The 14,845-nt window shown below is 39.1% G+C and overlaps 1 protein-coding gene across 3 annotated transcripts in view; it reads right to left on the bottom strand.

The window, feature by feature from the left end:
* CBLB (Cbl proto-oncogene B) overlaps nt 1-14,845 on the bottom strand; it is a 192,433-nt gene that overhangs the window by 27,166 nt on the left and 150,422 nt on the right. For all 3 annotated transcript variants that reach the window (XM_038408986.2, XM_038408994.2, XM_043510868.1), the window contains exon 13: nt 7,327-7,421. In XM_038408986.2, the coding sequence (XP_038264914.1) occupies nt 7,327-7,421 (95 nt within the window). The remainder of the gene's footprint in view (nt 1-7,326; nt 7,422-14,845) is intronic.

Raw genomic sequence — 14,845 nt, 5'->3', positions numbered from 1 at the left:
AACCAAGAATAGTATAGCAAGAACAGAAGGCTGTTCTTGAGAAAGAAACTGCCTGTTACTAAGCCTTCATTATTCTACTATTAGCATAAAGCTATTCTAATGAGGTAGATGCACAGAAAACAAAGCAGGCAGATATTTCTATGGAATTTGTAATTGTTAGATAAAAATTATTTTGTGTTTCACAGACTCTTGTGCTCAGAGCAAGATTTTATAATATGGATATCTACTATCGATTTGTTTGAAGTTATCTAAAATTTATTTATTTGACACTTTAGGAGAGGCTTTGCTTCCTTCAGGTATAGTTCTAGACATTGTTCAGAGATTTAATTACAAAACTGGTTAAATCAGATGTACACTCCATTATATCCTGTGATACGAAATACGTAGAGTGCCTATATTTGGAAACGTTATTTCTAAAATTTATTTTTGATCTTTACATTTTTTTAAAAATTATTAATTAATTTGAAAGTTCTGGAAAGATTTGTGTACAGGTAAAAAGAAGAAAAACAAACAAACAAACCCCACTGAAGTAATCTTTAGTCCCTTCTCTCCCCTCCACCCCCCACCCCCCATTTGGAGTGTTTGAAATTTGAAAGGTTGAGAAAAATCCTTATCAATGGCGTCTCAATATTTTCTGGTTGTTTGAAAAGAAGCCAGATGTCACCCTCTTTTTCATGAAGATTATTGATGGCCAAAGGCAAATCAGGGAAAGCTATTAAATCAAAATAGTTTGTCACTAGTTGTCAAGTCATTCTGAGGCCATCTCAATTTTACCGGAGGAACTCTGAGCACATTGACAGTTCACAATTATTTACATTGCAAGCTCCTGTGGGGCAAGGGTCTCCTTATTTATGGGTAAAGGGCTTAACAAACCTTGGACATTGGTGGCTCAATCCTGCAAGGTGCTGAGCATTCTGGCATCCAGCAGATCATCCAGCAAATCATGCAAACCAGTGGGACTCCTCAAATGCTTAAAGTTAAGCATGTGCTTAAGTGATTTCCTAGATCAGGGCTAGAGTGTTCAGCATCTTGCAGGCTTGAGCCACTGTATACATAATGCTACTTCCAATGCCATTGCAGGAACAATCACAGTGAATTAAGGGTGAAATCCTGATCTCCCTGAAATCAAAGACAACATTCCTATTGAATTAAGTGGGGCCAGGATTTTACTCTAAACATTTATTTTCACATATAAAACAATGGAAATAAATAAAAGTAACAAAAGAAAAAGATAGTGGTGGGGGGACATCCAGAGTGCTTTATGCTATTTTCCCCTAACACTCTCAAAGCAATTAGACATGCGAGATATATCCATAAAATAAAGAGCTCTTTGAAGATTGAAATTCTTTACATTTTATTACAATTTTATTGCCTTTTCTCACAGAAAAAAACCTGCTGTGGTATACCACACATTACTAGCAAAAAGGTAAAAATGACTTACTCACCTAAGTAAGGCGAGCATGATTTTGCTAGAAATAGGACAGCTTTTGAGAAAAGATGTCTTATTGTATGCATTATGTGAAAAATTACTTTTCTTCAATGCAAACTAGCCAATTAATCAAAATTGCTAAAAAAGAGAAAGCAGATTTTGAGGGTATGCAAGTCATAGGAAAGGGAAAAAAGTTCACACTAAATTCCACTTAACAAGGAACACAGGCATAAAAATGATGCAGTTCGTTAGTGATTCATACAATAATATGGATTTTGAACAGTCCAGTACCAACAGCATAATTACTTTCACTTTGGGTCAGATATTCAGTCGCAGAGTGGAAAATACAAATTAATACAAGTCATGTGCTTCGTAAAGGTGCTACCAGTGGGGTATGCATTTTACTTAATTATGAGGGGAATGTTCTTTTGCAATATAAAGTCAACTCAACACGTTCAAAGAGCATTTGACAAAACTTGAGATTCTGCAGGAAGATCAAGGACCTAAGATGAAGATGAATCAGCAGGACACAGAAAAATCACAAAGTTAACAGCAGCCCAAATGATATGGCACATCTGGTAAAAAGAAAAAAACAAAAACAAACCCACAGACAAGGAAAATATAAACCCTTCTGCAACTATTGACAATTGTTTGCAACTGCAAAATATTGTTAAGGTTCTTTCAAAAGTTTTCTTGTACTTTTTATAGAATACTTAAGACTACCGTATTCAAATATGGCAGAGGCAGGGAAAGTGAGACATATGGGAATAGCTTCCCAAAGCTGCTGGCAAGGTACAAATGGATGAGGGATATACAAAATATATGAAATTTCAGAAGGGAGACAGTGCAACCTAGTGGATGAAGCACTGAACTGGATCTAAGGAGGCCTGGCTCCTATTCCTGGCTCTGCCAGAGGTCTGCTGGATGACCATGAGCAATACACATTGCTCCTCTGTGCCTCCATCTCCCCATCTGTAAAATGGGGATAATGATACTGACCTCCTTTGTAAAGCACTTTGAGATCTACCAATTAAAATGCTATATATGACAACTATTATTTAGCAGCTTATTTTAATCACCTTTTTCTTTTACTGAATTAATCATGGCATTTTGGTTGCAATAAGTTTATTTTAATCTGTTTCTAAAAGAGTTATCCACAAGTTTTTAAAAGAGTCTCAATTTGTTAATTTTGTGCCCCCCAATATTTTTCATTACTACTAGACCGTTTAAAAATTCAACCAATTTGTATTTAAAAAGGCTCTATCTCGCAACAAATAGCAGTGGTGATTTTTATCTTAATGATATTTAATACTTAATAAAAATATTTTCAAAATATTTCCTGAATTTCTATGTAAATTTACTTTAATGTCTGATATTTCAGGTGACACACATTGTGCCTGATTTCTCATTTACATTTGGAAGTGGAAGGGGGTCTTAGTGTAAATGTGATCAGGCTCTGAGAACATTAAATTAAAAAACCTAGTCCGTGACTTTGCAAGATCTGGTTTCCAACTAGGAACAGAAAATAACAAAAGGAAAGGATCTTAGTGTCCGTAGTCCTGATGCTGGAGTTACTTTTATGAAAATAATTGAAAAAAACCCACTGTTCTGTATAATGTGACCTCATTGCCAGCCAAAGCTAAACAGAGGCTTGAGAATAGAAAAGATGGGGGATTTAGGTCAGACTGCAGCAGAACATCTATGGGGAGCTAGAATATCTTTGACCAAACAGAAAACAGTCTGACATATGTATGAGGGCTAACGGCTTTCAAATTTTAGAGAAAAAAATTTGTAAAAATATTCTCTGAACCATTTCAAATTTCATCAGGCTGAACCTTATCCATGTTATATGCTCGAAAGCAATTTTTGTTGTTGTAAATATGATTGAGTTCATTAAGCTGATTAGTTTTAAAAAGCGCAATACCAATATCAACCTGGTTTCACATACTTTATCAAGCTTAGGTCCAGATTATTAAGATCTTTAATTGGGTCAATTTAAAATGGGACACATGTAGTATTTGCTATTATGCACAATGATAATTTTTCTGCTTTAGCACCCATACCATGCAGCACAATTATAGTTGTATATCCTGAATTTTCTTAACAAAAAACCTTATACACACCAAGGTAATGTTTTTTTTTTAATTTAAAGTGTGCTTGGCTTTTAAAACAAACAAAAAACAAAGTGAGTCATCACGAAAAACTAGAGCTGGGTGTGTATTTCCCATCAATTTTTTTTTGGGGGGGGGGAATGTTTCTGCAAAAGGAAAATTATCTATGGCAAATTTCAATTTTCCATCAATAGAACTGAAACAATATAGTTTCTGGTCAGATTAACGAAACTGAAATGTTTCTGTTTGTCAAACCAAATTGACACATTTCATTTTGCATCAATTCAACAATTTTTGTCTGCCTGAGCTGCAGCGGTGCTTCCTGGGAGCTGTAGTTCGGATGTTCATGCGCCCATTTGCCTCTGTCCATTAGACACCCGGGTGGAACTACAACTTCCATGATACACCACAATCATCTCTGGCTGACCTGCTGTGGTGCACAATGGGAGTCATGTGGCTATGGTGCATCATGGAAGATGTGGTCCAGCCAGGGAGCTCAGCCCATAGAAGAGAATGGGACCCTGAGGCAAGTGACAATTTCAGCAGAAACAGGTTAATGACAAACTAAGCCAAAACTAAACATTCTGACATTTCCAAATTCAGTCATTTATGAACTTTCTGTTCAGGATGAAAATAAATGCTGAAATATCACAATTTTGTCCGGAACAAAAATTTCCATTTTTAACTACCTCTGAAATAGTCACTGTACCCAATATTCTCTCTCACACAGACTGTGGGAATCAAACATTTAAATATATGCATGTACTGTGCTGTGTTTATTCGAAACTATGATTGGAATATATATGCCTGCATTTATTACAATATACAGATGTCCAGTTTCAATATTGAGATATCTAGCTACAAGCAAGCTTCCCTCTCTTTCCCATGCTCAAACAACAATGAAAATGGCTAGAGCATATTGTGTTTAGAAACTACCCAAAATAAATTCACCTTTGAACTTGGAATAAATATAAACAAATTTCAACTCAAAGGGTGACTTTTCCAGAAAGTGGTGAGCAAATGAAAATGCGTTATAATTAAGGCTGCATGTCAGGTTTTGTTTTGTTTTTGCCTGCCTGTTTTGTCAGGTCACAGAAGTCATGGATTCCGTGACTTCTGCAGCAGCCGGTGTGCCTGGTCCGGGGGCCACCTGAGCAGCTCAGGCAGCACATGGTCAGTCACACTGGCCACTGCTGGGGCGGTCTTGGGCCATCAATACCCCCCTCCCCAGCAGCAGCAGGAGTTTGGGTGTGGAAGGGACAGGGAGTTGGGGCACAGGACAGGGTGAGGGCTCCGTGTAGCGCTTACCTGGGGGGGGGGGGCCTCCCCAGAAACTGTGACATCACCCTCCCTCAGCTCATAGACAGAAGTGTGGCCAAGCAGCTCTGTGGGCTGCCCTTTGCCTGCAGGCACCACCCCCAAGGCTCCCATTGGCCACGGTTCCCGGGCGGAGGCAGCGCGTGACCTGTCTGACTTTTACTAAAAATATCCAAGACTAAAATGTAGCCTTAGTTATAATGGAAGCGTCTCCTGTCAATTGCAGTTTTATTATAACCTTTATGCTTTAGTAAAGAGTGGCAGAACAATGACATTCTGAGCTACATTCACCCTTAATGCTGTTCTCTTCCTGCTGTGCCTAAACGTTACAGCAAATTGGGTTTACAAAGATTTCAAAAGACTTGGAAGTGTCAAATTCTATTGTTACAATTCTTTTTCTTTCAATAGGTGCTAAGTACGCTGACAGATGTAATTATTTTATTGCACAACTACAGCTACACTATTTCAGTGCCTAAGAACTACATAGTGTAGGGGGGCTGTAACATGTCATTCCATGTTCTTTATGAAAATATGCTTTTGATATTAATGACATAACTGAGATATACTTTATGCAAAATGGCTCATGTGAGATCACTGGAAAAGTTATGATTTACTGAATGTGATTATCCTATTTGTATGCATGTATCATTTCTGTATCTGAAATTAGGAATATTGTCTGTATTTCAGCTATGCTACTTTGGGTCACGCCCATTGCCAACCCTTCAGGTACAACAATGAAAAAGCCAGACAATGCTGATGGCCCATCAACAAGGACAATGGACAGTAAAGAGCTTAGTCTTCTTGTGAACCTGTGGGTCAGCCTGTGAAGAATGGCTATCAGGGCCTTACAGAGTCAGGTGCTCGTCACCCGGATATGAAAACATTGCCTGGGACTTCTTGTAACTTTCCACGGTAAAGGACGGGGGGCCAAACTAGGGAAACAAAGAACTTCTGTCTTATGCAAATCCTATTTAAGGGTGAGGTAATCCAGGTCGTCCGGTCTCCCCTGCTATCCCACCCAAGAGGGCTCCTGGAAACAACTAAGACTGAACAGGGGGAAAGAATTGGGCACAGGTTAGAAGGGCATCTGGCCAGTTAAGAATATTATTAGATGCCATGTTTAGGGTGAGAACTCACATGTAACTAGTTTCTTTAGTGTATTAAGCTTAGTTTGCATGCTCTATTTTCATTTTCTTAGTAATCTGCCCTGTTCTGTCTGCTACCTCCTTAACTACTTAAAATACACCTGTTATAATTAATACATTTATTTCTGGTTTATAATATCACCCATTTTATGTGATTTCTACTTGGGGAAGTGGGGGCGAGAAATTGTGCATTTATCCACATTGAGGAAAGAGGCGAACATAATATACCTTTGTGTCTACTCCAAGAGAGGCGGACTTCTGAATGCTGGAGCAAGTCCCTTAAGCTGCGTCTTCCCAGAGCTGATCTGCAGCTGGGTGGGGCCCTGCCTATGTGTGTGTTAGAGGAAGTTTTAAGAGCCTGGCTCAGCAACACAGGTAAAAGGGGGCCCATGCTGGCAGAACCGATACACTTGGTGGTATCTCAGAACATCAGGTGACTTCCCGTCACAGGGGCCATCAAGTACCATAGGATAATACGATTTACAAAGAAAAAAAAGTCCAGAGTGTACAACTTATTTACAAAAGAAGGTTTGGAGTGCTGTAGAATCCATTGCTTCTGTAGAAAATCCTGGGGGAAATCACAGCCCAATCAGAAGATTCACTTGTTGCCGAGAGCAACATCTGGCATTAAACAACAAATCATACAACTCAAAGCTTAAGAGTTAGCCTGCAACTTGAAATGACAAAATTCACCAGGCCACATTCTGGCTAGTGAGAGGAAAGTGGCATCTGTTGATCCCAACTAAATGGGTGCCCATACTATACTCTGCAACAATGGCCATACTGTGGGATCATCGTCTGGCCAGCAGGAACTGCAGGTAAAGCATTAGATGCAGGAATAAGCACAGAAAATATAAACACCATTGCTGGATTGGGGATGATACGCGCACGCGCGCGCACACACACACACACACACACACACACACACACACACACACAGACCACGCTCTTTACCTCTAGACCTTGTCCTATATCTCCTCTAATGAATGGCTTTAAGTAGCTTCTCCATGGGCTTAGGAGGGGAACTGAAATAAGAACGGCTAACTTCTATTCTGCACTCCCACTGCCAGGAGCCTATACAGGAGCCTGCCAGAATTCATGCCATTTTACTATAAAAAAATGTGACATGTTAAATTAGCATTACAATTGCTCCCATTTAGTCAACACAATTTACCTTTGAAAAATCCCATTCAAGTTCATGGGAAATACATCCACCAGGAGAACTTTGTTAACGCTCTTTTTTACAGTGGTTCAGAATCAGTGCGATTGTCTATGTAATTAATGCATTTCTTTTATAATAAAACACCAGACAAAGATAACTTACTTCATACTAGGGAGGATGGAGGCAGCTGTGAGAGGGGGTGAAAGTCGAGGAGGGACATCATATTCTTCATTTCCTAGATGGCCATTTGAAAATTCCTGAAAAATGGACAGAAATTGTTACTTATACAGCATCACAGGAGTGTACTGTTTTACAAGTTCAGAAAGGTCTACTCGCCCACCCCCCAGGAGTTTGAAGTCTGAACTGATGGACACAACGCAAACACTTGCTGCAGACTTGTGCTCCTAAATCTTAGCTTCCATTAAATTATATATAAAGATTGAAACATTAATCATGTATTAAAACTCATGCAATGTTAACTTTGAGAACTGGCAGACAGACTTAAACAGCAATGCAGAGGTGTGAATAGCCTTTTTCATCAAATGGGTTAAGCCTGAAACCAAAAGATGACAATTTAGATGCCAACTGGTGAAAGGGCCAGTATATGGCCTTTCCAGGGCTCAATGACATAGCATTTTCACATTGGTTGGCTACTCAGATTGAATAAGATGACACCTCTACTAGCCATGAGACTGGAGCCATGCAACATTACTACCAAGCTATAATCGGAACTGTAAATGTAAACCCAATACTCTCTTAAAATATGACTCAAATTAAAGGGCTTTCAACAAGAGCCTAGCTGGATCTAAGGGTTGGTATTTTCTCTGTGTGAATTTGGATGGGAAAATAGTCACTCTATAAACAATATCATGGACTTCTAGAGCTCCTGTCACTGGATCATGTCAAAGCACTTTACCAGCACTTATTAAATTCCCACCTCACCCCTCTGAAGTATGTATAATAATGTACACTTTATGAAATGGAGACAGAGGCTAAGCAGCTTGCCCAAAGTCACACAGCAAACAGACAGAAGAGGCAACCCACGTCTTTCAACTGTAGTGAGTTAAATCACAAATCCATCCTCTCTCTCTTCATAATACAAGTTATATATTTTCCAAGTAAAAGAAAGTTAAGTTACAGTAGAGCAGCTCAGAGTTAGACTGGTCTAATAATCACTACTGAACCTCTTGATAAAACTGATTACAGTGGAATCAGGAATATTTTTCTTAGATCATTGCGAAGGCCACAGCTATCTAATGTCTTAAAAATTATAGCTGGACATTTTTAAATCATCATCTTCTACTTATGGAAAAGATCTCTCAGTTTTCATGAAAACCAGATGCAGATCGTTAAAAGTAAAAAGGTTTTAGGGCAAGATACAAAGCCCACTCATCCCAATGGACTTAGGATAGGGCCGTCAGTCAATAAAATCTCAAAGCTATATGTTTTTTTAAATTTTAAAATATAATTTTTAATATTTTTATGTTACAATACATTCGCTTCACATTTGATAGCCAAAAATGTAGCAACATGTGCTAGCAATCAATATTTTCAACTTGTGTGCCTTCCTGCAAATAAAGAATATTGAAAATATAAAAATGGTAATTTCTCAGTTTTAAAAGGCAAAGCTATACAATGTTCAGACAAAAAGAAAAGGAGTACTTGTGGCACCTTAGAGACTAACAAATTTATTAGAGCATAAGCTTTCGTGAGCTACAGCTCACTTCATCGGATGCATTTGGTGGAAAAAACAGAGGAGAGATTTATATACACACACACAGAGAACATGAAACAATGGGTTTATCATACACACTGTAAGGAGAGTGATCACTTAAGATAAGCCATCACCAACAGCGGGGGGGGGGGGGGGGAAGGAGGAAAACCTTTCATGGTGACAAGCAGGTAGGCTAATTCCAGCAGTTAACAAGAATATCAGAGGAACAGTGGGGGGTGGGGTGGGAGGGAGAAATACCATGGGGAAATAGTTTTACTTTGTGTAATGACTCATCCATTCCCAGTCTCTATTCAAGCCTAAGTTAATTGTATCCAGTTTGCAAATTAATTCCAATTCAGCAGTCTCTCCTTGGAGTCTGTTTTTGAAGCTTTTTTGTTGAAGTATAGCCACTCTTAGGTCTGTGATCGAGTGACCAGAGAGATTGAAGTGTTCTCCAACTGGTTTTTGAATGTTATAATTCTTGACGTCTGATTTGTGTCCATTCATTCTTTTACGTAGAGACTGTCCAGTTTGGCCAATGTACATGGCAGAGGGGCATTGCTGGCACATGATGGCATATATCACATTGGTAGATGCGCAGGTGAACGAGCCTCTGATAGTGTGGCTGATGTGATTAGGCCCTATGATGGTATCCCCTGAATAGATATGTGGACAGAGTTGGCAACGGGCTTTGTTGCAAGGATAGGTTCCTGGGTTAGTGGTTCTGTTGTGTGGTGTGTGGTTGCTGGTGAGTATTTGCTTCAGATTGGGGGGCTGTCTGTAAGCAAGGACTGGTCTGTCTCCCAAGATCTGAGAGAGCGATGGCTCGTCCTTCAGGATAGGTTGTAGATCCTTGATGATGCGTTGGAGAGGTTTTAGTTGGGGGCTGAAGGTGATGGCTAGTGGCGTTCTGTTGTTTTCTTTGTTGGGCCTGTCCTGTAGTAGGTGACTTCTGGGTACTCTTCTGGCAATGTCAATCTGTTTCTTCACTTCAGCAGACTGCTGAATTGGAATTAATTTGCAAACTGGATACAATTAACTTAGGCTTGAATAGAGACTGGGAATGGATGAGTCATTACACAAAGTAAAACTATTTCCCCATGGTATTTCTCCCTCCCACCCCACCCCCCACTGTTCCTCTGATATTCTTGTTAACTGCTGGAATTAGCCTACCTGCTTGTCACCATGAAAGGTTTTCCTCCTTCCCCCCCCTGCTGTTGGTGATGGCTTATCTTAAGTGATCACTCTCCTTACAGTGTGTATGATAAACCCATTGTTTCATGTTCTCTGTGTGTGTGTATATAAATCTCTCCTCTGTTTTTTCCACCAAATGCATCCGATGAAGTGAGCTGTAGCTCACGAAAGCTTATGCTCGAATAAATTTGTTAGTCTCTAAGGTGCCACAAGTACTCCTTTTCTTTTTGCGAATACAGACTAACAGGCTGCTACTCTGAAACCAATGTTCAGACAATAGATTTTAAGCCCCAGGGGCATTAAAAAGACTTAACTCACATGAAAAAAGGTAGTCTCTGATATCAGTAGGGAAGTCGAACATTCCACTCTGAGGAAGGGCATGATGCCTTGATGCCTAATTTTAGAACCTATAGTTTTCAGGCATATACAGCGGGTGAAAACCAACTCCTCAGAAATAATATTTTCCTAATTAAAAATACAACTTTTTCACCTGCTTGAAAAGCAAATGGAGTAATTCAAACAGTCTTCATTGGAGAAAGTCTCAAATTAGTAATTAAGTACTTGAGAAGTTCTCTATTTTACAGTGTTAAAGATGATCTCCAGTAATTACTGGAAAATTATGCAAGTTCTCTTTATTCCTCTAAGGCACTCTATTACCACCTTAATTTTCAAATCCATTTTTTAACCTTTGGAATTAGCTGTTCAAGTACTACAATATAGGATTTTATTGTTTTGTCTTGTTTTAAAAACAGAGTTGGCAAATAATTAATGGATATATCTGTTTTCATGAAAGTATTCCTCTCACCTGTCAAAGGACCAAGAAATTCAAGCTAAAAAACCTGAATACACAAATACCTGTTAACCAAAAAACAAAACCGAACACTAAAAGGGAGGGCCCAATTTAAGTTAGGATACACACTTTTCCAGTTATATTGGCAATAACCACAAGGCCAAGTGACTTTAATTACCAAAGCATTTATTTTGGGAATGCAGTGTACCTAGTTTGTCGTTTTAGTCTTAAACTGAGTGTAGAGACTAAAAATAAGGGGAAGTGTCAAAACTGTGCATTACTGATATAGGTATAACACAACACATTAAGATCAAATGAGAAAACTTTATTAAGCCTCAAATTCCTAATGTCACTTTACAAATCAACTGTAATGTCCTCATAGAAGGACAATGCTAAAAAATCCCGAGGGTGGGGTTTTTTGTTTGTTTGATACCAACATTCACCTTTGGCAAAAGAATTTTTCCATGTCAATTGTTTATTTTAATCCACTTTTATTCGAGAGTGATTTGCTGATGTGTGACTACAACAACAATGGAACAGTACACAAAGATACAAAATAAAAAAAGACATTGCTTAAGGGACAAATTTTAAGCCAGTCTGCCACCTAATTTATTAAGTGCTGGCTCTGAACTTATTCATGTGCAAAACTGTGCATACATACATGCCTCTGCATTTTACAGGTGCAAACATTTGCAACGTATACATTAAAAATTCTAACATCGACATGCACCATGATTAAAATTTGCACGTGTAAAACCCAGTAGCACAGATGCATGAAAGCATAATTTTCCACATGCACAAATCAAGGCCTAATGGCTGAAAACCATATCCTAATCTTCCAGTGAACGAAAACCTCTGCATAATGTCTTCATTTTCCTGAAGGATGCAACTGCACCTTTTGTGAAAGCTGTATTTTATGAGAGACAACCACAATGATACTCGTGTAGCACAAACTTGGACTTCTGACAAGTTTTATGATGTGCTCTACACTGATGTTGGCCACAGAGATGCTATATATTTGCTTTAGGTCCCTTGTACTAGCAGTCAACTGGGTAAATCCCTAAGGCTCTGTCTGATGTTCTATATTCACTGAAAGTATATTACCAGAAATAGTTTTTGCTGACTTGTGTGAATGCAAGTTTGCCACAGGAGTCAATCGGAGTCATGGACATGTATCTGAGGGCAACATTTTACCTTTATGGAAGAGATATTCTATTATTTTGAAACACCTAAATATAACCTTACATCAAACCACTATAAAGGAACAAGACTCACAATCACACTGGATTCAGAGTAGCAGCCGTGTTAGTCTGTATTCGCAAAAAGAAAAGGAGTAACAAATAAAATTTGTTAGTCTCTAAGGTGCCACAAGTACTCCTTTTCTTTTTGCAATCACACTGGAGCAAGAGAATTAAAATTAAATCATTACTAATATAGAAGAACAGCTCTAATATGGAATGTTTACTCTTAGATAAGAAGCAAACTGTATCTGACCTTCTACCTCCAATACCAGGAGTACTGTGGCACCTTAGAGACTAACAAATTTATTAGAGCATAAGCTTTCGTGGGCTACAGCCCACTTCATCTGATACATAGAATGGAACATACAGTAAGATATACACACAAACACATACACACATATATATACATACACACATACAGATAAGTTGGAAGTTACCATAGAAACAGAGAGGCTAATTAGTTAAGATGAGCTATTCTCAGCAGGAGAAAAAAAAAACTTTTGTAGTGATAATCAAGATTGTCCATTTATACAGTTGACAAGAAGGTATGAGGATACTTAAGGACATAGATTCAATATGTGCAATGACCCAGGCACTCCCAGACTCTATTCCCACAGTCTCTACGCAAAAGAATAAATGGACACAAATCTGACGTAAGGAATCATAACATTCAAAAACCAGTAGGAGAACACTTCAACCTCTCTGGCCACTCAGTAAGAGATTTAAGGGTGGCAATTTTGCAACAGAAAAGCTTCAAAAACAGACTCCAATCAGAAACTGCTGAGCTTGAATTAATATGCAAACTAGATACCATTAACTTGGGATTGAACAGAGACTGGGAGAGGCTAGGTCATTACACATATTGAATCTATTTCCTTAAGTTAAGTATCCTCATACCTTCTTGTCAACTGTCTAAATGGGCCATCTTGATTATCATTGCAAAAGTTTTTTTCTCCTGCAGAGAATAGCGCATCTTAACTAATTAGCCTCTCATAGTTTGTATGGTAACTTCCAGCTTATCTGTATGTGTGTATATCTATCTATATGTTTCATTCTATGCATCCGATGAAGTGGGCTGCAGCCCATGAAAGCTTATGCTCTAATAAATTTGTTAGTCTCTAAGGTGCCACAAGTACTCCTGTTCTTTTTGCGGATGCAGACTAACACGGCTTCTACTCTGAAGCCTCCAATACCAGCTACTGGCCTTTAGATGGCCCTATATATAACTGTTCTCAGGAAAGATGCTAACAGTACAGTAAACGTGCATCATTTCTTTTATGAAGCTTGTAAGACAGTGAAAGGTAATTAAAATAGAAGCACATTCTCCAACTTAACAACTATGGATATTGTTTCCTGTTAAGATTCATTAAGATATCAGCAGAGATCTCACTAGATTTTCGTTGTTTTGTGTACTTTTTCTAAAGCGATTTTTGATCACATCAGAATGTCAGCTATAACATGGCTCTGCCTCACCCACCAATTTCATAGCTTTCAGTATCAGGACTCTAGTACTAAAAAGCAGCATTAGAAGTTTGTTCCATTTTCAAAATTAATCACATTTATTTGGACATATTATATGTAATTGTCCAGAGTCCCTATAATGGATCTTGAGCCTACTTGCAATTTTGGAGGCAGAACTCACTGGCTCAAACTGCTAGTGGAGCTAGAAATAATTTGAACAGATTCGTGCCATACTTTGGGGGTTGGGCTTAGCCACTCGATTCCCTTTCTTCTGGATCTTGGTATGGCAGACAGCCCTGGGAGAAGCAGCATAAAGCCAAAGCCAGCCCCTCCTGCACCTAGTGTATGGAAAGGGAGCTCTGCTAGTTTTGAGGACAGGGGAAGTTGCCCATACTACTCAGAAGAGAATCCACACAAGTCTCTCCCTCCATCGGGCCACAAGAAAGCCAGAGCAGCCCAGAGCCTCAAAGGGAAGTTGCAAATGGCATCACCCTCCATCTTCCAATCCCCTTCACTATAGAGAGCTGATGAGGCATCCTCTGAGGCTGGCTCCTTCACATCAAAAATTACTATCTCCAAGCTACCCATGTCTGCCTTACCAGCCACTGCTGGTTACTGCAGCTCTAACAGCAGGTGCCCTCTATCTCCCTGTTGAAGGCCACAGAAGGAGTACAGAGAACCAGACAAAGATCCAGCTGCCAAAATGGATGTTATTGCAATTAACTGCAACAAGAATGAGCAGAGATACAAGCATAGCTCAATTCTAATTATCCTAATACTGCAACCTTATGGCTTTCCTTCAATGAGGTTTACAGGAGTGATGATATCAAATTGAGAATTGCAGCACATGAGGTTGTGACTAAGGGCACTTTGGGTATGTCTACACTGTGATAAAATACCTGTGGCACGGCGGCAGCTGGCCTGGATCAGTTGACTCAGGCTGCGGGTAGCAGGCTGCAGGGCTATACAATTGCAGTACCGATGTTCGGGCTCAGGGTGGAGCCTGGGCTCTGAGACCTTACGATAGGGGAGGCTCTAGGAGCTTGGTCTCCAGTCCGAGCACATACACTGCAATTTTATAGGGGCACAGCACGGGCCCTGCAAGCCCAAGTCATCTGACCCAGGCTTTGATACTTGATGCTGTGGATTTTTTAATCACAATGTAAATGCACTCTTTTTACTGTTAAAAAAGGCAATTTATACATTTGATTTATATGTATACACACACACACACACTTTATTTTTATATATTTATATATATAAAAACATAAACACACCCCC

Source organism: Dermochelys coriacea, chromosome 1 (genome assembly GCF_009764565.3).
Source record: "Dermochelys coriacea isolate rDerCor1 chromosome 1, rDerCor1.pri.v4, whole genome shotgun sequence".
NCBI lineage: Eukaryota > Metazoa > Chordata > Testudines > Dermochelyidae > Dermochelys > Dermochelys coriacea.
Note: the sequence above shows the minus strand (reverse complement) of the source record. Positions and strands in the feature narration are given on the sequence as shown.